General features: G+C 47.3%; 1 protein-coding gene across 5 annotated transcripts in view; it reads left to right on the top strand.

Annotated features, from left to right (window-relative positions):
• GRIK4 (glutamate ionotropic receptor kainate type subunit 4) overlaps positions 1 to 27,051 on the top strand; it is a 424,573-nt gene that overhangs the window by 276,836 nt on the left and 120,686 nt on the right. For all 5 annotated transcript variants that reach the window (XM_041769772.1, XM_041769768.1, XM_041769770.1 and 2 more), the window contains 2 exons: positions 351 to 529; positions 4,847 to 4,900. In XM_041769772.1, coding sequence (XP_041625706.1) covers positions 351 to 529; positions 4,847 to 4,900 — 233 coding nt within the window. The remainder of the gene's footprint in view (positions 1 to 350; positions 530 to 4,846; positions 4,901 to 27,051) is intronic.

The raw sequence follows: 27,051 nt of genomic DNA, 5'->3' as shown, positions 1-27,051 counted from the left end.
AAGTGGCCAAATTAGGGTGGAAAACTAGGCCTGCTGGTCTCTAAACCTGGGTCTTGGCCGCTGGGTGGTGCTGCTCCTGAGGGTGGGGTGGGAGTGGGGGTCCTCAATGGACCTCAATCTCTCTTTAAAACAACATTCCCTAGGGAGCTGGGGGAAGCCATGGGGGCTGAGGTATATTCTTTGTCCTTGAGACGGGAATACCCACGTCCCCAGAGGTTGAGAACATTGCTCAGTTAAGGGGGCTGCTGCTTCACACCAGCAGTGGTCCACACCCACGGCCCTGCCTCTGGCCCTGTGTCTCCCAGGACAGCACGTGGACCCTCAGGGGCTTCATCCTCTCTCTCCTCCAGGCCTTTTAAACCTGGAGAAGCTGCTCCGGCAATTCCTTATCTCCAAGGACACGCTCTCAGTCCGGATGCTGGATGACACCCGGGATCCCACTCCACTCCTCAAGGAGATCCGGGACGACAAGACAGCCACCATCATCATCCATGCCAACGCCTCCATGTCCCACACCATCCTCCTGAAGGTGGGAGCCGGGCTGGGGCGGGCGCGGTGGGCACAGAGCATCCTCCTCCTCCTCCTCCCTCCCCCTGAGCTGGTAGGCTGCTCCCTCCTTGCCTTGGGTGTCGCCAAAAAGAAAGGCAAGAGGGTGATGCTGTAAGAGTGTTAACTCCTGGTTGCAGCTGACCCTCCCCGCCTGTGTGTCTGTGGGTTCCCGGGAGGGGCTGAGGCACTTGGTGGCCTTGGGGCAGAGGCTGTGTGCCAAGTGGTATACAAGTATTTCCATATTTTGACAATCCGTGCCGCTGAGCATCTGCCCTCTGTGTGAGCCCCGAACAGTTTACAAAATGCTACCATGTGACTTCCCAGCCTGATCCCCTCAGTGACCCAATGGGGCAGGTACCCCCATCTTCCCTGGACAGGTGAAGAAACCGAGACTCTAGGAGATGAATGGCTTTGCCCAAGGTTGCACCGTTGGGGAGCACAGCTGAGCAGATACCTGTGTGCCTGACAGCCAATCAGCACTTTCTTCTACCCCCAGAATGCAAGGGGCAGGGTGGCAGTGTCTGAATCAGAGCAGACAGTGATGGAAACTGGAACTGTGAGGGAGAGTTCTCTCCCATCTGACAACAAGAGAGACCAGGATAAAAGTCAAGTCCAAGGGAGGGGGTGGGGGGGGGCAGGGTTGTGGGGGCTCCACGTTCTGGAGAAACAGCTGGAAACAGCTGGGTAGCCTTGGAGTCCCCGGGAACCAGTTCCTGGGCTGGTGGCTGGGCTAGGCATCAACCCCAGAAAGGTGGGCCCCGCTTGCAGGCTGCTCCAAGGCTCCCAGCAGCTCCCCCGGCCCCTCCAGGCACAGGGGCCTCCTCTAATGCCACTCTAATTGCACATTTAAACGCAACCTGCCATCTTCCACTGGGGGAGTGAGGCTCCTCGTTAACCTCTGCCAAGCTGTGAGGAGCCCAGCAGACACTCGATGATTGCCTCTTCCTCCTCCTCCCCCTCCCCATCCAAACCTCCCCCTCCCCAGCTAGTTTTTGTATCGGAGTTAATAAGAGATTTGAATGAGTTCTCTGGGTACTGAGGGCTGTCCCTTCAGTCCGTTGCTATAGTGACTCTCCACAGCTCCAAACCCACGTCTGTCTGGGTGCATACACTCAACACACACACACACACACACACACACACACACACACACATACACGCACACTCAAATGGAAATTTTCTCTCTTTTTCTTTTCTCGTGTCTGGGCCTATGATCAGTGAAGTCATCAAAGATGGAAAAGATCCTCTAAGTTTCAGGGCCTCAGAGAGACAGGCTGAGGAGACCTCCGGGAAGATGAAGGGCACAGAATAAGATAATTGTCCCCCCAGGGCCCCTTACAGAGGGTAGACAGGATGCACAGTGCCCTCTGCAGTGGCCAGAGCCTGCCTGAGCAACCGCCCCCCCACCCGGCCGATGGAAGCCTTTTGGGGGCAGCCCTTATAATAATAATATAAGACCCTCAGGAATATTTCATGACTCCCAGCATATGCGGTTGGGCTCTTTTTAAAAAAATGTCTATTGTTAAAATTTTGGAAAGTACAGAAAAGTACATAGAAGAAAATAAAAAATCATTATAGCCTTTTCTTTTTATCTTACAAACCTTTAGTTTGGGACATGATGGAAAAATCTTACAGGTGCACATGGAAAAGAAAGACATTCCATCACCCGGAGACAGCCACTGTGAAATTTTGATGTCTATCCTTTCTGCCTTTATAGACACATTTGTTTCTTTTCAAAATTATCATCAGCCTGCACATACTCTTCTGTAACATACTTTTTTTCCCCACTTGATTATATGCCCCACATCTTGCTTATGTCATTACGTATTTGTCTACAAATACTTTAATGGCTACATCATTTCTTATCATATGGATGTACCATAATTTATTTAACCATCCCTTTATTGTTGGAGATACAGGTTGTTTTCAATCTTTTGCTATAATAAACAATGCGAGATGCACATCTTTTGTACATAAATCTTTATGCACATTCATGAATATTTTCTTAGCATAAATTTCCAGAAGTGAAATTACTCAGTTAAAGATATGCATGCTTTTAAGGATTTTGATATGATTTGCCAGATTGCCTTTTTAAAAGGCCATAACAATTTATACTCCCACCAGCAGCATATAGGTGTCTTATAGTACCCTTGCCAATACTGGGTATTTTCATTAAAAACACTTTTTTAAAAAAATGGCTGTGCTTTTGAAGAAAACGCTCCCTGCAATGATGATTATTAGCAAGTGGTTCTGCTTGGTGGCCAGTAGTAGGCTTTCCTGAAACCACCCATTGGCCTCAGCCCTTGTGACCTTGGCACCAAGCCCATGACTACCCAGTGGAACTTCAGAAACTGGCTCCCTTTGTTCCCATTTGACTCCCTAGTGTCCCCAGCAGGCAGGCTCTGCATGGGGCTTGGACTCAGGCTGCAGGCTCATCCTCGCTGGGGGTTATAGCACAGCCTTGGGGGCACCCCAGAGAGGATGGACTCCATGTGGGAAGCAGTGTGAGCAGAGAGCACACCCGGAGCTTCCAGGAGCCTTGCTGTGCCCCGTGAGCCTGACCCTGGAGCTTGGCGGCACTCTGCTGTCTCTTGATTTCAGAAGGATTTGCAGAGTAATCCCCTACTTTATTGAGCAGCTGTTCCAGCAACAAACTTCGTGTTTACCCAGAATTCAGGTCTTAAAAACCAAGGATCTCTTGTCTTTTATCTTTGGGCAGCAGATCTCACAGATGGGTTTTAACCATCTGACGGTGCCTTCTCCCCATCCCCCGGCCCCAGCTCATCCCTGTAACCAGGTCACCGGGGATCCCTCCTGTCTAGGCAGTGGTGACAGGCGATGGCATTTTTAGATGGACAGTGTTGAGTGTGCAGAGATGAGAGGAGGTCAGCAGCAGGCTGTACCGGCCCCTTGGAAGTGAAGGAGGAAATGTAGTTTTGCTTGGAGGAAAAAGAGAAGCCTCGGGCCCCATGTGACCCCCACATCATCTTGCCCCAGGCCTGGAGCCCTTCTGTACTTCATTTTCCATTGGAATGCTGACGATAGAAGTACCCCAGGCTACTCTCACAGGAGCCCTGTAAGGGTTCCTGCAAGAACGCTCACAAAGTTATTAGAGTTCCTTGAGACATAAATGCTTTGTAAGAGGGAAATGTAATCACCTCTGGTCTTGTTTTCCCCTCATGCACCCCAACAGGCAGGACAAAAGTGGTTTCCCAGTGGCCCTGGGGCTGCAGGATACATGATGAAAATCTGCCTGTCAGAAGGCATGAGGGCCCTGGGGAGAGCTGGGCTCATTATTTACCTGATCTCCTTGTCGGCCTCTGTAGCACCTGTCACACTCAAAGTCGGGCACACTGACAGGGGAGGTTGGTGAGGGGTGTCTGTGATGGCTACAAAGATCAGACAAAAAGGAGGCTGTTCTGAAGTCGAGCCTCCCAACTGTGGGACGAGGACACGCGGCTGTGCTGTGATCAAGGGTGAAGCATGTCACAAGCAACTTGTTCCTTACCACTAATGAAAGACCAAAGTTTGCAAATGATTCACTTGTTTCCTACATCACTGCAGACTCAAAGACTCTTAGGAGTCTCACGCACTCGCCTTTGACAGGAGTTGGATTAATTTGGGAATTACCTACAACTGCAGACTCTCCTGTCTCTGCCTCGGCCCCTAAGAGGGTTGTCGGTACTTGCATCGATATCACAGTCCTCTGGGAGAGGATAGTTTGGTTGAAAGGACTGAAATTAGGCTGCTTGGCTTTAATTTCATCTTTTCCCACTTTCGAGACATGTGATCTTGTGCAAGTTACAGAGCCTGTTGGTGTTTCAAGATTCATCAGCTGTTAGATGTGGGGTGGAAGAGGAATGATGGTGCCTCCATCACCAACTTAACCCAAGCGAAAGACTTTCTAGTGCCTGGTCCATACTAAATAATGGGTACATGGTAGCCACTATTATTGCTAATAGTTTGGGAGATAATTATTTTAGTCTTTTTTATTATTTGCTTCATTTCCCTTAAAGTCATTTTGGCTTCCATGATATCTGGTTATATCCAAGGGAATGTGTCGTACATGAGAACATCAGCGTCTATGAATGTCACTGCAGGGCTGGAGAGCAGGGTGGTGGTGGAGACACCCTACTCTCTGAGGCCAGTGTTTCTCTTCTCCATCCTTCAAGTCAAGGGCAGCGTGAGGACCAAAGGGTAGTGGGTCAGACACATGGCAGACCCTTGGAGCCCTCATGCTCTTTCACTTCCTGTGGCTTTCTGTTTTCTGTCTAATCTCCTTCTCTTCCGTTTGCAGGCAGCTGAACTAGGGATGGTGTCGGCCTATTACACATACATCTTCACTAATCTGGTAAGACATTTTCACAGCTCACCTCCTTAGCATAGAGTATTAATAACTAGGGTCAGTGGAGTGTGACCAAGTGAAGCTCTGGAGATGGGGGATGGGGAAAAACAAAGCAAAGGAACAGAAACCAACCAGAGAGGTGGGGCATTCTAGAAACATGAAAGTCCAGGAGTGACTGGGATTCTCATCTCAACAACTCTTAGCCTTGGGAGGATGGGAATCTGGGGAGTCGAATGCCTCTATCAAATGCCGCCACCTCCTAACGGTGGTTCTGATGGATGTATCTCCTCTATAGGTCCAGTTACTGGCCTGCAGTCCAGTCACTGCATTGCCAGACCCTTATGGTAACTCAGAAGTAGGACAGCTAGGGCACAAAGTACATGCGTCATACGGTATTAGAACTGGATGCATTTACAGAGGCTGTCTTGGCCAAATCCCCTTATTTTGCTGATAAGAAAATAGATCTGTAGAAATTTGATTGAGTCAGGTTGAAACACTGGCTTTGCCACATGCAACCAACCATGTGCCCTTCAGCAAGCACTGAGCCTTGGTTTCCTTATCTGTAAAATGGGGATGAGAGCACATATGTCATAGAGTTGCTGTCATTTTGAAGTGGCATAGTTTAATCTACATGGAAGCATTTTGAAGCTGTAAAATATTAAGAGATGTGAATGGTTCTTGTGAAGGATACACACTCAGAGACTAGAAAGAACCTCAGAGAACTGGTTTTTCTAAAAAAAAAAAATTATAACTTTTCACTTGAAATGATTATAGGTTCATAGGAGGAGTTGCAGAGAGAGTACAGAGTGGTACCATGTATCTTTAACCAGTTTCCTCCAGGAGTTGCATCTTACATAATGGCCATATGGTTTCAAAACCAGGACATCAAAACGTCCTATGTAGGTATATGTCAATCCCACTGTAACCAAGACACCATTTCATCACCACAAAGATCTTCCTCATGCCACCATTTTATGGTCTCACCACCCTCTTCCCCACCATCTCTAACCCTTAGCAACCACTAATCCGTTCTCCATTTTGACAGTTTTATAATTTCAAGAATGTTATAGAAATGGAGTCATTCAGTATCTGACCTTTCTCACTCAGTATGTACGACGAGCCTGGAGACCATTCGAGTCATTGCCTGAATCACTAGTTTGTTCTTTTTATTGCTGAGTCACATTTCTTGGTGTACATGTATCATAGTTTGCTTAGCCATGCTCCTTTTGGGAGACATTTTGGTTGCTTCCGGCTTGGGGCTCTTACAAATAGAGCTGTTAGAAACAATCATTCAGAGAAGAGGTTTATTTTATTTTATAAATGCATGAGATGTCAAGATCACTCAACTCAGTGGCCCTTCTGTGCAGATGTACTTCTGAGTACCTCTTATGTAATAGGGACCGGACCAGGCACTAGGGATTAAAATGGGACTAAGAAACGAAGCGAGCCTTGGAAAAACTCGAAGTACTTATTGTAGTGCAAAATGGTAAATTCTATTAGATGTGTGTACAAAATGCTATAGATCCTGAAGCAGGGGCCCTTTGCTCAGTGTGAAGCAGGCAGGAAATGCTTCATCAAAGGAGGGATCTTTGGGATCCGCCCTAAAAGAGGGGTAAGGCTCTTCTAGATAAAGGAAGAGCATTTGGGGTTAAGGAACATCATATCCACATACTTGGAGATTTGCAAGGACGTGGCATGTCCAGGAGACAGTCACTTCAGACTTACCGACTGTTCCAGGGATGGGCATGACAGTTAATTACTAACCATTTATCTATTGACATCCATCCTTGAAGGGTACCCATTTAGGGGATTTAAGGCAGATCTCTATTAATTTTAAGATCCTTGCTAAGTTAGGAAGCAGAATACAGCCTCTACAGATTTGACTCCTAAAATGAGAAAGGTTCCCGAGAAGTTACGACTTTCTTGGTCAACATATGTGATAGGGTGACCTAGGAGATGCTACAGTGTCCCTCCCTGGATTTAGGGACCGGATCTCCTGAAATGGCCTGTGAGGTCAAGGAGATGCTCGCCCAAAGGGACAGCCTCGGACTCGGGGTGATTCTTATTCATTTCCAGCCATAGGTTTTTATGAACCGCTCTTTCTTGGGGCCGCTTCTTCAACCCTGAAGCAGCCTGAGGTCATAGAAGACCACACAGATCACATGTGCACAACCTGGTGCATGTTTTCCAAGTGAGCACACCTGTGTAAGCAACACCCAGATCCAAAAATAGAACCCAGCCAGCACCCCAGAAGTCCCTCTCCTGCCTCGCTCCCCATCGCTACCCTGCAAAATGTAGAACAGAAGGAATGTCTTTGTTTGCTTATTCATTTATTTTTTTCTATCCGGCACTGCTGCTGTAAATCAGAGCATTAACATGTAAAAAGGGAGAAAAGGATTAGACTAGTCCCAGAGCGATGCAGGAGCATTTGCTTAAAGTAAGGAGACGTCTGGGGGAGCCTGGGCAAGTTGGCAGAACAGTAAAAGGAGATTAAAGTACAATTGGGCTCCATCTGGGGACCCCGGGATGCAGAAGGGAGGAGGGGGAAGAGGCAGGCCAGAGGCGCCCCACATGAGGCAGCCGCACTCAGCAGAGGAGGACAAAGCTGAGCAGCCAGGGGCACAGCAGTGACTTAGCAGATGGAAGGAGGCCAGTGGTTTTGGAATGTGAGTTCCCCTGGACAGTGCCTAGAACAAGATGGAGTTGCTTGGCCTGGAGATTTTTTTCTTTTTTTAAGATTTTATTTATTTGTTCATGAGAGACACACAGAGAGAGGCAGAGAGACAGGCAGAGGGAGAAGCAGGCTCCATGCAGGGAACCTGGTGTGGGACTTGATCCCGGGACCCTGGCATCATACCCTGAGCCCAAGGCAGATGCTCAACCACTGAGCTACCCAGGCGTCCCTGGCTTGGAGATTTTTAAGAAGGCATCAGCCACACTGCGTACCACCACTGCCTCTTCTCAGGACTGATGATGATGAGTGTGACCATTTATCTAATGGCCTGTGAAGCCAAGTGACCTAGGTCAATGCCCCACTCTGTCTTAGATGCTGTGTGGCTTTGGGGAAGTCGCACTGACTCTCTGAGCCCGTTTTCTCATTTGTAAAATAGGGAAAGATAAAACCTTTCAAGGTCGTCGTAAAGGGAGGTAAAAATGCATTATTGAAAAGTACTACGGGTTTCTAAGCATAGTATTTTTTTTTATAACACTGTGATACTTTCAAAGAGCTTTCTCCTTTTCTGGGGCCACAAAACGGAACAAGAGGAGCTCTGGGAACATGTCTCAGTCAGAGAGTTCTTTGAACCTAGAATTAACAGGATTCACACAGTTTGTAAGTTTGCAAGGAGAAATCAAAACAGTAACTGTATGAGTGATGATGGCCGAATAATATTTGAGAAAACAGAAGCAAGGCCATTGCAAAAATCAGTCAGTGGGAGAATATTCTGGAAGCCTCTGTGACTTTCTGGAAAGGACAGGCCCTGATTAAAAGGAAGGCAATTACTTTAATATCCACTCTTCCTGCCCGATTGCTGTTGGAGACTTGGAACAGAGAAGAGGGGCATTGTACAGAGGCCATGAGTCACCCTCTGAGCTTCTCCCATCCTTTTCGCCCCATATACAGGTGCCACCTGGAATTTAATACTTATTTCTTCTCTGAATTCCTCAGGGCTACCTATTGTGGCACCGCTTTCTGAATCCTGCCATGGTGTTGCAGCAGTGCTCAGATTAGTTTTTGGAAAGCTAACACTGTGAGCCAGAAAGGCATGGGCCTCGGCATTAGGCAGACGTGATTTAGAACTCTGGCTTGACTAGCTACGGGCTGTGTGATCCCGTGCGAGTAACTTACCCTCTCTGAGTGTCAGAGACCTCGTCTGTAAGGGAACATTATTAATATGTGCCTCAGGAGATAGTATCCCCATAGCAACTGACTCGTAATACAAATTTAGTAAAGAGAAAGTATTATTTTACAAAGTCTTCTTTATGCTTCCCATGTGCTGAAAAGAACAGAAGATACTTATTTTTCTGCCCAGCCTTTAGTGGCCTGTAAAAGCAACTCCAATAATGCCATTTTATTTATTTGCAGAGAATGACTAGAACTTGGTAGTTTAGGTGTTATACATGACTGAGTTGGCCAGAGTAGGGTTTGTTTGTGTCCGTTCTCATTCTTCATTCCCACCTGGGCATTAAGAAAGTTGATTGATACTTCTATTGTTGGTTTTTTGAGGACCTGCGGTGCTGTTTTCCAGAGTGACTGCACCCCAGTGACATTCCCACCAGTAGTGCACAAGGGTTCCCCTTTCTCTATATCTTCACCAACACTTGTTATTTCTTGTCTTCTTAAAATTATTATTTTAGCCATTTTGACAGGTGTAAGGTCATACCTCATTGTGGTTTTGATTTGCATTTCTCTGATGATCAGTGGTGTTGAGCTTTTCATGTGTCTGCCAGCCATCTAAGTACCATACGATCCAGTAATTCCACTTCCAGCTATATTCACCCAAAGAAAATGAAAACACTAATTCAAAAAGATATATACACCCTCTATGTTTATAGCAGCATTATTTACAATAGCCAAGATATGGAAGCAACCTAAGTGTCCATTGATAGACGGATAAAGTATATGTGTGGGGGTGTGTGTGATGGCACATTACTTAGCCATAAAAAAGAATGAGATCCGGTCATTTGTGACAACACAGGTAGACCTAGAAGGTATTATGCTAAGTGAAATAAGTCAGAAACAAATACTATGTGATTCTATTTGTACACGGGACCTGAAAAACAGAACAGATGAACAACAACAAAAATAGAAACTCAAACATAGAGAAGAAGCTGGTGGTCGCCAGAGGGGAGGCCACGGGGGGGATGGGTGAGGTGTGTGAAGGGGATTAAGATGTACAAATCTCCAGTTATGAAAAAAATAAGTTACAGGGATGAAAAGGACAGCATAGGGAATATAGCCAATAATATTATAATAACTTTGTATGGTGACAGATGGCAACTACACTTATCATGGTGAGCATTGCATAATATATATTATTGTCAAATCACTATGCTAAACACCTGAAACTAATGTAATTTTGTATGTCAATTACATTTCCATGAAAATTTAAAAAAAATTTTTTTTCATTTTAAAAAGAAGGCTGGTTGATTTAGGGCATCTGTAATAAATAAATCCAAGTGACTGCTATAGATTTGATCAGTTAATTACCCATCATAAGAGTTGGGAGAAAAATATCCATCATGAGTCAAACTTCTAAACCTTCAATTCGGTTGACCCTAGAGACTTACAGTTTTTCTCTCTGTCAGGGAGTGGCCAGCAGGTGAGTGAGTATGCCAGCCCTGAGCTTTGGGGGTCAGGATAACCGACACAGAAGAGGAGGTGAGCCAAAGCTAGCGGAAACTGGCCAGGAGGACCATGCAGCTAGCTACCAGGCCTGGGAGGTCCAGGGAAGACAGGTCTGGGAGCCTGGGGAAGGTGGAGGGGGGAGCCAATGCTCAATGACAGAGTGATAGTGGGGTGTCAGGCAATGAGAGAGACACTTCAACAAGATGGGAGAGACTGACATCTCCCTCTGTTCAGGGAGATGTCACTAGCAGGAAGTTGGTAGATGGTGAAGGCACACAGTTATAGCAAACAGTGAACAGATGTCCAGTGCTTTTGTTTATACGTCTATTTTGAAATGGGATTTAGAGTAGTTTGTGTCAGAGGTTCAGTTGGAAAAACAGCTTCTTGCCCTGTTTCTGGTTTTGATGGGTCAGAACTCAGTCCCAGCAGAGTAAATCTGATCAACAGAGGAATGGGCCTCTGAAGGTACCTGGCTAAGTTGGGAGCCTGGGGCAGAGGATTCGTAACTTTATTGATAACTTTAGTGGTAAACTAAGAGCCACGATGTGCATTTGGTCAGAGATCAGGACAGAAACCAGAAGAAAGCAAGTCCTGGCAGGTGGACCAAGGTGAGGGGCAAGAGGCCAGGCCCAAATAGGGGACAAAGTGAGGCAAACAAGAAAATTATTCTGCAGAGTCACCAAAGACACAGATGATACATAAGCTATCTGAGAACCAGTTCCTGCCTTTGTACAGATTCTTCTCTTTCTTTTTTTGGTTTTCGGAGTGGTTTTAGTGTGGTGACACATATGTAACATTCCATTTGCCATTTTAACCATTTATAAGTTTCTGATTCAGTGGCATTAATTATACTTGCAGTGTTATCTGACCATTATCATTCTTCCTAAAACTTCTTTATCTCCCTAAACAGGAATTCTGTATCCATAGAGTGAGCAGTAACTTCCCCTCCTTCTCCTCCTCCCAACCCCTGATAACCTCCTATTGGCTTTTTTTTTTTAAGATTTTATTTATTTATTTATGAGAGACACATAGAGAAGCAGAGACATAGGCAGAGGGAGAAGCAGGCTCCCTGTGGGGAGCCCGATGCGGAACTCAATCCCAGGACCCTTGGGATCACACCTTGAGCCAAAGGCAGACGCTCAACCACTGAGTCACCCAGGCACCCTCCTATTTGCTTTTATTTCATATAAGTAGAATCAGACAATATTTGTCCTTTTGTATCTGGCTTATTTCACTTAGCATCCCAGTTTCTAGATTCATCCATGTGATAGCATGCTGCAGAGCTTTCTTCTTCTAAGGTGGTAAAATACACATGACATAAATTTTACCATTTTAAGCATACCAGTTAGTAGTAATAAAAGTTGTGCCACCATCACCACCATCCATCTCCAGAAGTCTTTTCAGGTTCCTGAACCAAAACTTCACACCTATTAAACAACGACTCTCCATCCCTTCTTCCTCTCTAGTGCTGGCAACCACCTATTGCCATGAAGCTGTCCATTCTACGTACCTCTCATAAGTGGGATTATACAGGATTTTACAGTATTTGTCCTTTTGTGAATGCCTTATTTCACTTGGCATAAAGTCTTCGAGGTTCATTCATGTGTCAGCATTTTCTTCCTTTTTTTAAAAAACTGAATGACATTCCACTGTGTGTATAGACCACATTCTGTTTATCCATTCATCCATCAGGGGGTACTTGGATTCCTTCACCTTTTTGGCTATTGTAGGTAATATAATATGAGCACGAGTATCTAAATACCTGTTTGAGTCCCTGCTTTGTCATTTGGGGCATATACGTAAGAATGGAATTGCTGGATCATATGATAATTCTGTGCTTAATTTTCGAGGAACCAACACACTATTTTCCAGAGCAGCTGCACCGTTTTGCATTCCCACCAGCAATGCATGAGGGTTCTGGTTCCTTCATATCCTTACCAATACTTGTTTTTATTTTTTTGTAATCACTGTCCTAATGGGTGGGAAGTGGTCAGATGTCTTTCTTATTTCTGTTTCGAGTTTGCACTTCGAAAGAAGTAAGACCACATGGCCGAATTTGAGAGTCCTGCTGATCAGGAAGCTTTATAATGAAAGAAAGTAGCCCAGTGTGTAAAAACCCGGTCAGACCTGGTGAAAACCCCCAGGTTGGGAGCATCCTAGCTGTGTGTCCTGAAGCTCTTGGGGACCTCAGTTTCTTCATGTGTAAAATGGGAATAATTACATCCATCTCAAAAATTTTTGGTAAAATTAAAAAGTAGCTGTTGATAGCACCTTGTTTCTGGTAGGTAATGCCAACTGCTATAACAGATAAACCCCAAATCCCTTCGCTTTATGCAATGGAAGGTTATTTCTCATTCAACTCACATCCCAAAAGGCTGTTCTTGGTCAATGAGCGGCCTTCCATAATGTCACGCAGAGGCCTAGGTTTCTTCTGGCTTCTAAATAAGTCCTCTTAGAGGCCAGGAATGGGAGAAAACCATGGAAGATCACACACAGGAGGATGATAGGGCCCAGGCCTAGGAGCGGCACCCTAGTATTTATCCTCACGGCTCCATTGGCTATTGCTGTTATGTGCCTGCACCTACTCGGAAGGGGGCTTTGCAAAACGTAGTCTACTGTGTACCCGGGCAGAAGAGGAAATGGGTTTGGTGATCAGTTAGCAATACTGCCGTGTTATTAAATTATTAATCATTGTCACACATCTTTTTCATGTGTGCTGGAAAAGCAATTAGCATGCTGAGCCCTGGCAAGTCTATTTAGAGGGCAACTGATCCTGTACGTGGAAGTCTGATTAGCACCTTGATATAAGGGTATCAGCTCTGTTCTCACTTCAGGTCTACACTGGAAGTGCATGTCCAGGGGGGCTGCTGGCCTGGCCGTCCTGTCTGATGCCTCCAGGTGTGGCAGGCACGGGCCAGTTACGGGTTCCCCGAGCTTGTTCCATTCTTGAGTGTGGAAGGAGTCTCTGTCCTCCGCTCGGCCTCAGGCTTTGGTAGGGGAACTGCTGTTCTACAAAGCTGATGGAAGTTTGGATAGAGGACATGAGAAATGAAGGGCCTTTGGGCAAAGCCTAGTTGGCCGCTGAGACAGCAGAGATGCCATCTGAAGAGAGGAGGTGAAGGGGGAGGCAGAGTTTGAGCTCATAAATCTGTAGGGATTATCCAGCTACTAATGAACCCAGGGAGATTTGCAATCACTGCCTAATAGAAAAGATAAAATCACCCTAATCTATTGTCAGAGAGTACAGATGGGCCCTGTGCCAGGGGAAGAAGCTGCCGCCTTGGTGAAGAGAAGCGTAGAGACTTCAGGTTAAGAATCAAAAGTGGTGAAATGTCAACAAAAGGCGAGGAAGAATTGGGCCCTGGAATCGGGAGACTGTGTCACCTGGGCTGGCAGGTATTGCCGGTGGCACAGCTGGTTGGAGGCTGTCATGCCCCAGACAGGGCCCAGGGCTTGGTGGCCCTGGTATCACCACCATGCTCGGAGGGCAGGCTGCCATTTGAGGGGTGTATACGGAGGCAGAGTTTTTCCCTGGGGGAATGGAGAGAGAAGGGGCCAGGTGCTGGCTGTGCCATGTTGGAAAGCATGAGGAAGGGTTACAGCAGCAGGTGGCCTCATCCTATAGGGGATGGGCAGTGAAGCAGCTGTGGCTTCTAGTTACAGCCCTGCTGTGAAGCAGCTGAGTGACATACAGTTGACCTGGTGAAAACCTTCTACCTTCAAGGCTCTGTCGTAAGTGCTTCTCGGTTATTGTCTCATTTAAACCTCAGAACCATTCTAGCAGAAGGCAGTGTTTTATCCCCATTTTACAGATGAGTAAGCTGAGCCCCATAAAGCTCAAAGTAGTGGAGCTGGATTACCCCAGGTAGTGAGCCCTTGACCCCTTCACTCTGTCGCATTTGTCTCCGCAAGCCATTGCTCCTTGCTGGGCTTCGTTTCATCATCTCTAAAATGACGAAGTTGTGTTATGTGATCTCTCGGGGCATTTTCAGCCCTGGATTTGTTTTATCCTACATGTTGGGGAGCATTTCACTTCACAGAAGCCTCAGATTGAGAATCTTTCCTGGAGAGGGAGAGAGAACGACCACGAAATTGAAGGCCCAGAACCTGGCCCATGGGAGCAGCTTCTGTTCAGCTAACAGCTCATCAGATTCCCAAAGAGTAGCCCGGTCCCAGTGAGTCCTGCAGGATATAACCTTTCTGTGCCCCTGTCTCTGTCTTGTTTGGGCAGAATGAATATATGCAGCCGATTTTTCTCCTCTGGGTTCATTTTATTGTCAAGCAGACCAAGCCTATGTTTATTTTTCTAAAGGTCTATCAGAGAGATTAGCCATAAGTAATTGAAATTGCTAAACTTATTACAGAAGGGGGAGCCAGGGCAGACAGGGAGGAAAGAAACCATTGATGCCAGAAGAAGGGAGCGTGTTCACTGCCTGTCCCTTCTGAACCTTGCTTTGGTGAGCCAGACCTGCCCATCTCTCAGGTTTTATTTAAATGTCACTTCCTGGAGGAGTCTCCCCTGACACCATGCTAGGTTGGGTCCTCTGTGACACTCTCACAGCACCCTGTGTTCTGTGTTTTATAGCATTCATCTCAAGTGCAAATTTCTTCTTCTGTGTCTGACCCCTCTGCCAGACTTTGAGCTTCGTGAAGGCGAGACCAAGTCTGTCCATCTATCCCTGTACCCTAGATGCCTACTGGCATGTAGTAGATACTCAATAAATATTTATTGAGTCAACAAAGAGAGCAGCTCATAACAGTGTAGAGTTCTTGGACCAGGAGGGCTGGCCAGGTGAGCTAGCTTACCTCCTTGCATCTGGTAGGAATTCAGCTCATCCCCACAAGCCCATGAGCACAAAAGTCCTGCTCAGCCAGGAGGAGTTGGGCTCAGTGTCCCCTTTGCTGAGATGCGTCAGCACTTTCATAGGCCGTATGGTAACTACTCAGTATGGTGACTATGATGCCCTTCCTCCATTCTGGGCTGGACAGACTGGAAAGCAAGAATGTGCAGCCCTGTCAAGGGTGCATTAGTGCAGGATCCAAGAGACAGGGTGACACGGGGTTCTGATGAGTGGGGGCAGTGTCAAATCCTGAGCTCCACGGTTGGCATCATGAATGATCATTGAGGTAGGGAGAGGCTTAAGAGTGTAAAGATAATCCAGCTGATTGTGCTGAGTGGCCTATGTCACCTGGGGCTGCTTTCTCTGCAGGCCACACCATGCCCAGGCCAGCCTTGGCCAAGGGGCCTCTTCGGGCCAGCTCCTGACTCCTGGAACCAGAACACAATGGTCTTTGAAACAAAATGTCTCCTTCAGGTTTTCAAGGTCATTATGGAACTAGTCCTGTCTGCTGTCCTCATGGCTTGGCACATGAGCTTGGGTGGGCCTCAGGACTGTGTTCACACAGAGGATGGAAGCACGGTTTAAGGCAGACAGCCAGGGCCTCAGATCAGAGCTGATGTGAGTTTGAAGGCAGGCGCTGTGATGCAATGTACACGGGGCACATTTCCTCATCCACTGGAATCAGTCTTCCCTTCTGTAAAATGGGATTAACAACTCCTAGAACATCATCTTGTGAGAACATGGAGACTTTCTAATGCTCAGTGGGCTGCTAGTAGAGGTAATTCCCTTCTCTCCTTCCTTTCCCATTTCCTTATTGGGGATTTCTACCCTTAGACCTCAGGTTCCTCATCTCCTGCCTCTCATTTTCCAAAACTCCAAAGCTAGTATCAGAAACATTTCAAAATTGGCCTCTCACCTAGTTAGAACTCCATTTCCCGTGGTCCTGGAACCCCTTCCATATACTTACAGTCTTTCCTGAAAGCACACTCCATGCACATACACACACAGCTAGCCAGCAGCTACAATCCATCAGTCAACTTTCTAGCGCCAGAACAATTGATTCTAAAGTGTAATTCATTGTAAAATTATTAAGTCTATCTACATATTTCACCTTTATTGAGCCTTTTAGGAGAACCACTTCTCACGATACAGTACACCTTGGTGAATAAATATGTTTTTAGTGTAACTAGGAAAAGAGTAATGGAGTGAGTGAAAGCTCTCCATATGTTTGTCTGAGCCTCCAAGGTACCACCCCCATTAAGTGCAAACCCTAAACAAATCTCTCCTGGTCACACACATGGGTATGCCAGCATCTAAAGGAGAAGCTCTTACTCCAAAATTGTGCTCTCTGGCTGCTAACCCTCCTGTGTCTGTTCTCTGAGCTAGGTCATTGGTAGGGAGGGGGTGTATTCAGAAAGAGAAATGGCGGGGAAAATTAGAAGGAGATTCAAGAGATATTGACTGAAGAATTATTCTTTGCATTTGCACTTGGGAAAATTGTGGCTGACTGCTGGAAGCCCCTTGGCCCAAGTTATAGGATTATAAAGTGGTTAGCCAGCCGTGATTTAGTGACTTGCCTTTGCAAAATGCTCAAATCAACTATACTTATTCAGCAAAGATTTATGAAGTGCCTACTGTGTGCGGGGGGAATGCAAGCTGCAGCATGGTACGGCTTAGAGAGCTCTGTCTGTCAATGCAAGGTATGGAGGGCCAGAGGAGGGAGCATTTAGTGCTTCTTTGGGAGCATGAGAAAGGTTTACAGATGTGGTTTCCTTTAATCGTTTATTGAAGGGATGGTTAGAGATGAGAATGGGGGACTGACACGTGGGCAGAGGTAAGGTATGGGTCTGAGCAAGAGCACAGTAGCACTGGGGCTGGAGCAAGGGAGTTGTGGTGTTGGAGAGAGATGGAGCCAGAGCCAGCAAAGCAAAGTTCAGGTCAGATGTAACCCCATCTGTCCCACAGAGTTGATGGACTTTTTGGGAGTCGCCAATGGCAGGCCCAGGATCTTGTGTTGGCTGTCCCGCTAACTGACCACACATATAACTTGAACAAGTCCTTTCTCCCCTGCAATAAACTAGAAGGTGTCCAAAGACCTCTCAACTCTGAAGTCCTGTTGACTCCATGGACTGGATGAATATATGATAAGTGGCTGAGTGACTTTCTGGGCCAGCATGTTTCCCATGTGAAGCAGGTGACTTTCCTCTACGTGGCTTTTCAGGGTCCTGGTCTGCCATGCTTATCCCTCCAGTGGCCCCCCCCAGCACCCCTGGCTTGTGAGCTCCCCCTTGCCCAGAAGCAGCTGTCCTGTCTCCCATGCCCAGCCTACGTTCCCTGATGGATGACGGGCCTCCCCAGTCTCCAAATCCAGTTTGTGCCAGTATGGGAATGGATGAGGATAGCATCGCCTTTGGGGACCTTTGAGAGCATCTAACTCAATCTCAGCATTTCACAATTGTGGAGAATGACTGAGGAGGGCTCATGACTCACCTGAGCTCTCAGAACAAGCCAGGAGTAGAGGGAGGAGGCCCACAGGCCCACACATTCCCCGGGTCAGCATGAACTGAGCACTCACTGTCAGGGAGGTAGCAATGAATAAAGTCCCATCTTCGAGGAGATCAGACTAGAGGGGGAGATAAATTATTGTAAATCAAATAAATTATTATAAATCGACAGATTAAGTATGGGGCATTTGGGGGCCATCAGAGGGGCCCCTGGCCCAGTCTGACAGGTTCAGAGAAGGCTTTCTGGCGGTGGCTACACCCAGAGGGCTTATGGGGATTAGCTAGCTGGAGATAGGGGATGAGCAGGACATTGTCTGAAGGATACACACAGTTTAATGTCTTAACAACATTTGCTCTCTCTCTCTTTTTTTTTTTTGGTATATTTTTTTATTGGAGTTCAATTTGCCAACATATAGCACAACACTTAGTGCTCATCCCATCAAGCACCCTCCCCCAATGCCCATCACCCAGTCACCCCATCCCCCTGCCCCCCCCACCCGTTGATTTCCCAGAGTTAGGAGTCTCTCATGTTCCATCACCCTCTCTGATATTTCCCACTCATTTTCTCTCCTTTCCCCTATAATCCCCTTCACTATCTCTTATATTCCCCAAATGAATGAGACGATATAATGTTTGTCCTTCTCTGATTGACTTCTCTCAGCATAATACCCTCCAGTTCTATCCACGTTGAAGCAAATGGTGGGTATTTGTCACAACATTTGCTTTCTTAACTGAGGCCTTAGCCAAGGAAGTGGACAATGGAAAATCGTGATGTTGGTGAGGAAGGCATTTGAGGATGGGGAGAACCTTTCAGAGCCTTCATTATGTCACACACAGGCAGCCAACTTTCCTCTTCTGTGGAAGGCAGGGGAAGAGGGAAGGTTGAGTCCCACGTGGACCTGAGCTAACACTGTGAGTGGGATGGTGGCTTGTCACAAATGCCCGAGACACTCTGGGCTCACTTGGATAGCTGTTGACAGTTGTCCCCCTTGCAAGGTAATGGGTGCCACTGACCTGGAGAGAGAATTGAAGCCAGGGCTGCCTGGGGAAAGGTAGGGAGATCTAGCCAGTTCTATTGGCAGGGTGGCCCTGAGGTGCTCATGAAGCAGTGTCTAATAAGTACCTGATGGGCCAACAATTCGGCCTGGACTGGCAGAGTGGCCCATTCTCAGCCCTCCCCTATGGGCAGGGCCTTCCAAGCCTGAGCCCTGGGGAAGAAGCAGCTCCTTCCTGGAGAAGGAAAGCTGCTGGCAGCAGTGGTGGCTGTCAGGGGGACAGATGACAGTGGGCACAGGTCTGGACCCAATTCAAGATGCCCTGTAGTATAGATTAACTTCAGCTGGAGCTCCAGGCAACCCTGGCCTGGCAGGGCTCATTTCTAATACCCCATCCACCTGTGTTACTGCCACTCTTCAGGTGGCCACTTCTTTCTCAGAGCTTCTGAAACTTCTCTCTCCTTACTCTAGAGAGTACCCAGTAGTATAGGGCTGTGGGCCAAGAGGCATCTGACTCAAGCCAGTGCCTGTCTGGGCTGGCAGGTGTGTGGCTACTCACCAAGTCATGCTGGGTAAGGATGCTCCCCTTGGCAAGCCCAGAAGACCACAAGAATCATCCCAAGCTGCATTGAAGGCTTCTCCAAGAACTGCCATATTTGAGATACTCCATTTGTGTTTGTTCATCTGCTCTCTACCCAAAGCAAGAGTTGGTCTCAGCTGGGGTTGATTAATCAGTCTATCTGAGGAGGGGAAATGAGGCATTGTTGTCAGTCATCCTGGAAGAACCAGGCACCAGTAGCAAGGATGCAGGATCATTGAAAATGGAAATGACCCAATTAGGCCTTTATCCCAGAGCCTTGGGTTGGAGGGAGGAGCCTGGCACCTGCACTTCGCAGTGGGCCCTGGTTTTTAAAGCCGAGGCAGGAGCTTCCAAATACACTTGAATCCTTACCACGTGGGGCCGCGGATGTGAAAGCAGAACGAGTATTGCCAGGAAAATCAATGGAAACTGAAGAAGCATTCGATAGGGGGTTTAGAGACCCTAGTGGAGGTGAAAAAAAACTGTTTCGCATCAGAGGAGCCAATTATCAGACAACCTCTTTGCTGATGTTTGACAAACAGCATGACAGTGAACGTGGGTCCCCCGGGACTCTCAGAACTAAGGTTGAGATATTTGTGTATCATCCATTTAATAGAAATTGAAACTTGTTCCTTGTGTCTGCCCCAACACACATACCCACACACACACGCACACTCTCTCATCAACGTCTGTGTGTGTCGCTGACTGGGTGCACCAGACTGTGTATATGAAATAAATCAAATTGAAATAAGAACTAGACTCTGGGGACTACTCTGGTTCAGTATCTCTGGAAACATAATGGTAACGTCCCCTTCTGACTGCCCAGGCCCTCTCTCTAATAGAGCTTTGGGAGAACGGAAGACCTACCTTGCCCTCTGTCACAAATTTGTTAAAGATTCAGAAGTTCCATTAATTCAGTGAGTGATGCCTTGGCATACCCCTCTGTCCGGTGATCCAGGAATCCCCCATTATATCCCACCAAGAGTCTGATCATAAAAATCTACCCATTTCTGTAGCTGGCATCGTCACAGCAGACACTCCCTGGTTCTGGGTGCCACCGGTGTGCCAGACACCATTCCAAGCTCTTACGTTTGGGATTTTGAGCCCTCAATATATCAGTATCCGATAGGTGTTCTGGTCCTACGAGGCCCAGAGAAGTTTGAGAGCCTTGGCTAATGTCATTCATTCAACAAGTGTTGAGCTTGTAGAGCTGAGAATTTGCCCTTGACCTCCCAGCCCACACCTTGTCCTCATCAAATTCATGTTTATGGCTTTTTATGTGCTGTATGAATTTTCTGTTGCCATACAACAAATGACTACAGAGTTAGCAGCCTAAATAATACCAGTTATTAGCTCACAGTTCCACAGGTCAGATGTCCAGCATGGCATGGCTGCCATGCTCAAGCTGAAATCAAGGTGGCAGCTGGCTGTATTCTCATCTGGATATTAGGGGCCTCTTCCAGGCTCATTTCTGTTGGCTGGATTCATGTCTTTGTGGTTATAGTACTGAAATCTCTGTTTTCTTCCCAGCTCTTGGCTGGGGACTACTCTCAGCATTCAGAGGCCACTCTCTGGTCTTCGCCTGAGACCACCTCTGTGACATCTCCATCTCATCTCACCAACAGAGAAGCTTCCTCTGCACCAGCCCTTCTCACACTTTCAATCTTTGTGACTTCCTCTGCTGTAGCCAGCCAGAGAAAACTGTTTTTAAAGAGCTCATGTGCTTAGGTCAGAACCACCTGGATAAGCTGTACCTTCTAGCATAACCTAGTCATGGGAGTAGAACCCATCATAGCCCTAGTCCCCCGGGGAGTGTGTGTGTATTTGAGAGAGTTAGGGGGTGAGAAGGAGTCTCAGGGGGGTCACCTTAGAATCCTGCCTATCACATGTGCCAACCTGGTAAGTCAGTTTATTTCTCTTGCCATCTGCCTCCCCTCCCCATCACCTGCTGAAAGAATGGACAAAGAGAGATCTAGCCAGGGAACCAGGAAGAAGAGACTGGAGAGTCTTGGGGCAGGAAGTGGCACATCCCCTGAGAGATGATACAGGCAGGTTCTCTCTGCTGGCCCATGCCTGCTGCAGGGCTCTGGACAGGAAGCACCCCCAGCTCCCGATGGTGGTCTATAAACCTGAGAGAAGACCGAGAGCCAAGGGTACAGGGGGAACTGAGGCCACTTGGCCTGCTGCAGCTTCCACAGAGGTGCCTAGCCCTGAAGAATTTGGGCCCTGCTGAGAAGAGTGTTTGGGATTTAATGAATGTTTGGAAAGCATAGGGAGTCTGAGAATAAAAGACATTATGGCAAATCGCATTATTATTATTATTACATTATAAGTGCTATTGTATTATAAGCACCATTAGGAGTAGCAAGTGCTGTTATTATTAAGCAATCCAGCTTCTCTATCCCCAGCATCAGCTCTACTCCATGTCAAAGGCATCAACAGCTCAATTCATCACCATCTGAGGCTTCCCCCGGCCACATCTTTGTGGTTCTGACACCTCACATTCACAGCCCAGCAGTGAGCATGACACCTGCCCATCCGGCTGAAGCCTCCGGCAACAACCTGCACGGTGGATGCCTCTCCCGTGAGCCAGCAAAGCTGGATTTCTATCTTGCCTAAAAGTTAAGATCCTCCTGAAACCATTCCTGATGCTCTCTCTTGCTTAGAGCCCTTCAGTAGCTCCCCATTACCCTTAGGATGATGTCCAAAGCAGCTTCCTACGACTTCCCTCTGGGCTTTACCCTGCCCCGTTCCCCACCACCCACAACTCACCCCAGCCAGACTGAGAGACTTGCCGTCCCCTGAATTTATCACACACCCTCGCTCCTGGGGCTCTGTGCATGTTGTCATTTCTCTGACTGGGAAGCTCCTCCTCCCACATCTCCATCTGGCTGGCTCCTGCTCATCTTTCAGGCCTCGTCTTGCAGCCAGCTCTCAGCTTAGGAGTATCAACAGAAATTCTGATAAAAGAGACCACCTTTTTCTGCACCCCGAGCACTCATATTGACCAGCTGTCTGGGACTTGCCTCCCGCTTGCTGCTAAGTATATACATCTTGAAGACAGGGACACGATTTGTTCTTTTTGTATATCTAATGCCTAACATGATGTGTATCCTACAGGCGATGCTCATGTGTTTGTGGAACAAATAGGTGAAGAGGGCCGAGATCTAAAGATCTCCTGTTGTGTACATTTCCTTCTCCTGTGGGAAGAAATCTGAGAGCCCAGTGGCCTGAGTCCTGGTCCTGCCTTAATTGCATAATATGTCCTGACCTTGGGCATGTCAGAGCCAGCGAGACTCCCTGCCCCTATGGGAGCCCATAGTTTGGTCCTGCTGCAGAGATGCAACAGGCAGAGGCTACCGATTGACAACATCACTCATCTTCCTTAAAACCTCCTTATACCCCTAGTGAGATGGGGGTCGGAGTGCCTTGAGGCTCCACATGCCTGAGGCTAATGAGTTGGGTTCTGGGACGAGAGAAGTTTAATACCTGATGTGTATAGGCAGGAGGCCTGATCAATGGATCCTCAGTGCAGGGCACCTCAGAGGTAAGGAATCGATGCCTGATAAAGGAAGCAGCCTGCAGAGAAGCAGTCGCACCTCCCCAGCCTAAGGGGAGAGCACAGTGTCCACTATTTCTCATGTCAGGTTGACCCTCGGAGGTTTCAGCTTCACAGTTAATAACCACTTATTGAGTCCCAGAGGCACAGAACAGTCTTCCAAGTACAAAATGAAGATGGTCACAAGCTGCTGGGGTGGAAGTGGGAGGGTTCTTCCCCACTGGCCTCTGCCTTCCTCTTCCGGGGAGCAAATGACCTGAAGCCTTTGGAAAGGTGGTTCCACTCTGATGGGTGTTTACAGGTGAATTAATTCATTTAGTAAATGTGTATTGAGCATTTGCTAAGCCCAGGCATGGGGCAAATACAGGGAAACAGATCAATGAGCAAGACAAAATATGGTCTGCGTTTGAAGTCCTGTTTGTGGATTCATGTCGGGAAAGAAAAAGCAGAGAAGGGACAGGGTCCCTGGGAGGAACGGATATGCGTGTTTAGGTCACAGGGCTAAATGAATAGGAAGCATGCAGGGAAAAGAATCCAGGAGATCTGGGGGCTGAGAGGTTTAGGACCAAATCTCCCATTAAATGGAATCGCTGACAGGTATGAATTAGCCTCCCAACTGCTACTTTCTTCAAAGACCTATTCCACAGAAAGCAGTTGCCCAGCCTACAGAGAGCAGAGGCTTTGATGCAGATTAATAGACAGGAACCTGGGTTGGGGGGTGGGGTGGGCAAGTGGGGGTAGAATGGTACCCAGCAGACTCTGGGCTCCTGGGAGCTCTAGGGCTTTCCTGAGAAAGGTTGAGAGGGCCCTTGGGAGACATGGGTCTGGGGCCTGGCCTCTTCCATGCATTGGGTTCCTGGAAAAAAAAATGAATGACTATAGCCCTCAAGAAGCCTTGGAAAGTCGAGAGGTCCTTCTTACCATGGGGTAAGATGAGGGGCAGCCTGACAGACACTTCCTCCTTAAGCTTATAATAGTGTTGACTTCTTTATTTTTTTAAAGATTTTATTTATTTGAGAGAGAGCAAATGGTGGCGGGGGGGGGGGGGGGGGGTGGTGAGGAACAGAGGGAGAGGGAGACAAGGACTCCCAAGCAGACTCTGTGCTTAGTGCAGAGCCTGATACAAGACTCTATCTTCATGACCCTGAGATCATGACATGAGCCAAAATCAAGAGTCAGATGCTCAACTGACTAAGCCACCCAGGAGCCCCAATAACGTTGACTTGTCTCTCTATGCTGTGCACCTGTGTAAATGCTGGTAATGTGAGTGCATTTGTCTCTAGAGCACCCAGTCCTTTTGAACAAACTCTTGCGATAAAAGGCTCTAAGTGACAATAGGTATGGTGGTGGCCCAAATGAAGCAGTGGCCAGTTCTGTCTGGTTTTGGTGATGGAGGAGGTCAAGGTGAAGAGTGAGCAGAGGGGTAGACAGGAATTATAGCATGAAAAGACGTGCATGTCAAACTAAGGAGTTAACTTTTGTCCTGTTTGCAGTAAAGAGCATTGGGAGGTGGAGAGGGACTCATGATCAAATGTGTAGTTTAGACCGATCCCTCCAACAATAGCACCAAGAAGGAGCTTAGAGAAATGCAGGACTGGGAAACCAATTAGTTGGTAGTCCAAGAACAAGCTGGTGAAACTCTGAATTGAGGCAGAGGTGATGGGGATGGTGGGAAGGGGAAAGATGCAAGAGGTGTTGACGATGTAAAGTGTTCTTCGACAACCATGAATGAATATGCACGGAAAGGAATGAGATGGGGAGCGTGAGAGAATAGAAGGAGCAGGACAGGTGTTACAAATTCTGGATTAAATGATGGGTGGGTAAGGGTCACATTCACAAGTAACCGAGGGAGGGGATCAGATTGGGGTGGAAGGGATACGGAGTTAAGTTTGGGGATGATATGGTCTCAAGGATATCTTCCATCAGTCCAGCTTCATAATAATGGCTTAAGAAATTGGAATCTTTTGGCGTTGTCAGTTGCTCCTGGGGTGAAAACCTTAAAAGTTGTCAGTCATTAACAACCTCAGTCAGGGGCACATACATTTGAGTTTATGCTGTGTCTCCTGGTGACCGAGTTCCGGGTATACAGTAGGGAGGTGTAGGGTAATAAGCACTGATCTTGTATGCCGGTACCTGGATCCGAATCCCATGTCTGTCTTTTGGGCAAGACACTTAAGTCCCAGGAACCTTCATTCCTTCTTCCCCCAAATGGGAATATGAACGTCCTGTCCACCCTGAGTGAGCTTATGAGGCCCAGTAGATACCTGATACTTACAGGTATCTACTACCCTTCTGTCTACTTCCACAGAAATACTTAATGTTATTAACTCAGTAGTAGATTGATGTTTAATAAGCAGCCTGTGATTTGGGTGATGCAGGTGCTGCCCACCCCCTCTCAGGCAGCAAGAGGCCAGGGCTGGGCACGGAGGTGAAGGGATCAAGGGCAGAGTCTTGGGCGCAAGCAGCCAAAAAGCAAGGGTGTTAAGAGTAGGAACCAGTTCTGGAGCGAAGGGTCTGCAAAAAAAAAGCCACAACCTGATGGGGCCCAGGTGGCCAAATTCAGGGAGACTTCACAGGTTGTCAGGCATCAGAATGGCACCTTTCAGGGGTTGCCTGTGGGGCTGGCAGGAAGGCAGCTGTTAGCTTCTTAGGCCAACGAGGGCTGAAGTCTTCATGTAGGGGTGGAGAGGGTCACCTTTGTGGCACATCTGGTGGCCTCCTCCCCACGCGGTCTCCTCACTGCCTGTGAACGATGCCTCAAAGTGCAAGTGGAATGCATTCCTTGAGTGATTTTATTGTTACTATGACTAATACTAATAACTCAAGGAGTTCATATCATCCTTTGAGTCTCCAGAGTGCTTTTCCTGTACGTTATCTCTTTTAAGCCTCACATCAACACGGTGAAGTGCTATTTCCCCTACTTTGTACTGAGAAAACTTGTCAAATTAAAAGAGGTAAAAATAAAGAGATTAAAAAATGTAAAAACAAAGACTGCTTTTGGAATGTGGGGTTTCAGTGAGGAAAATCTAGGACAAAATACCAGTAGACAGTAAATGACTTAAAATAACCTCCACATTTATCCCTGCTCTGTCCAGAACAATTATTCTCCTAATCATTTAATTAAACTGGTGAGCCAGCTTTTGGGGTCACTGGCTTCCTCTAGGCAGTAGGGATACAGCATTGAATGAGACAGCCCAATGAGTGAGACAGCAGGGAAGCATCTGCGGCTCAAATGATGGTGACCATAGAGGGGTCTTAGGAATGGCCAAGACTCCTGAACAAGGCACACAAGATGGCCAAGGCCATGAAGCCATATCCCTGCCTACTTCTGTGCCCCTTGGCCATACACATCTTCAGTTATACCACCTTTATTTCCAGACAGCCCTCTGCACCTGCTTCACCCTGGTGTATCCCTCTCATAGCCCTTCTCTGGGTTCTTCGTGCTGAACAGACATGGTGTAGAGCAAACCTCGGCTCTCCTGTGTTCTCAGGATCATCGTTCAGTTGTTCAGTCTGGGGCCCGCGCCAAGCCCCAGACCCCTTTGCAATTAAAATCCTTCTCCTGCAGAGATTTTGCTGATTGGGTAATCCCTTTACTCAGACCACTGGTATTCATGTTGTAACTGTAAATCTTCTCGTGGGTCTTGAAGTTGAGTTGTACCTTCTGAAATCAATTTTAACTCAATTTTGCCAGCTGTTTTACAGCATCTCAGAGTGAATGCATCGTGCCTCTGGCCCTTGGTCACTTCCACTTTGAGGCCACGCAGTGGAGAGGAGGTGCTTTGAGAACATGGAGCACTGGCTCTGAAGTTAGCGGGGCCTGGGTTTGAATCCAGACCCATTTGTTTACAGCTCTCTGCCCTAGGGAGAGCCACTTCAATAGTCTGGGTCTCGGTTCCTTGAGGCACACAAGGGCAACGAGAGCTCCTGTGTCATAGGGGCTGCTACCAGCCTGAATTGAAATCCTGCCTGTGAAGCGACTTAGTTCTTCCAGGCACACAGCTGGTGGTCAGTAAAATTGTAGCCATTATTATTATTGTAAGCATCACTCTGTTATAATTATTTATGGATGGAAGATCTAGAACGTCAAGCCTTCTGTCTTGACACAAATAGCCACACCAAGCAATTAACACCTTATGGTGACTTGTTAAGCAAAACTTTTCTCGTTTGACAAGTAGCTAAGAAAAGCTTCTTAGAGAATGAGGGGGAAGAGGAGGGAAGAGAAGCCCCCAGGCCAGCTAGTTCCCTTTGTCAGGGGATCCAGCTCGTGGCATGGGAACCAGGAGAAGGAGTGAGAAGGGGGCATCGTGGAGGATGGACTGTGTTTGGAG

Source organism: Vulpes lagopus, chromosome 10 (assembly GCF_018345385.1).
Source record: "Vulpes lagopus strain Blue_001 chromosome 10, ASM1834538v1, whole genome shotgun sequence".
NCBI lineage: Eukaryota > Metazoa > Chordata > Mammalia > Carnivora > Canidae > Vulpes > Vulpes lagopus.
This window is presented reverse-complemented; position numbering and strand designations above follow the sequence as displayed.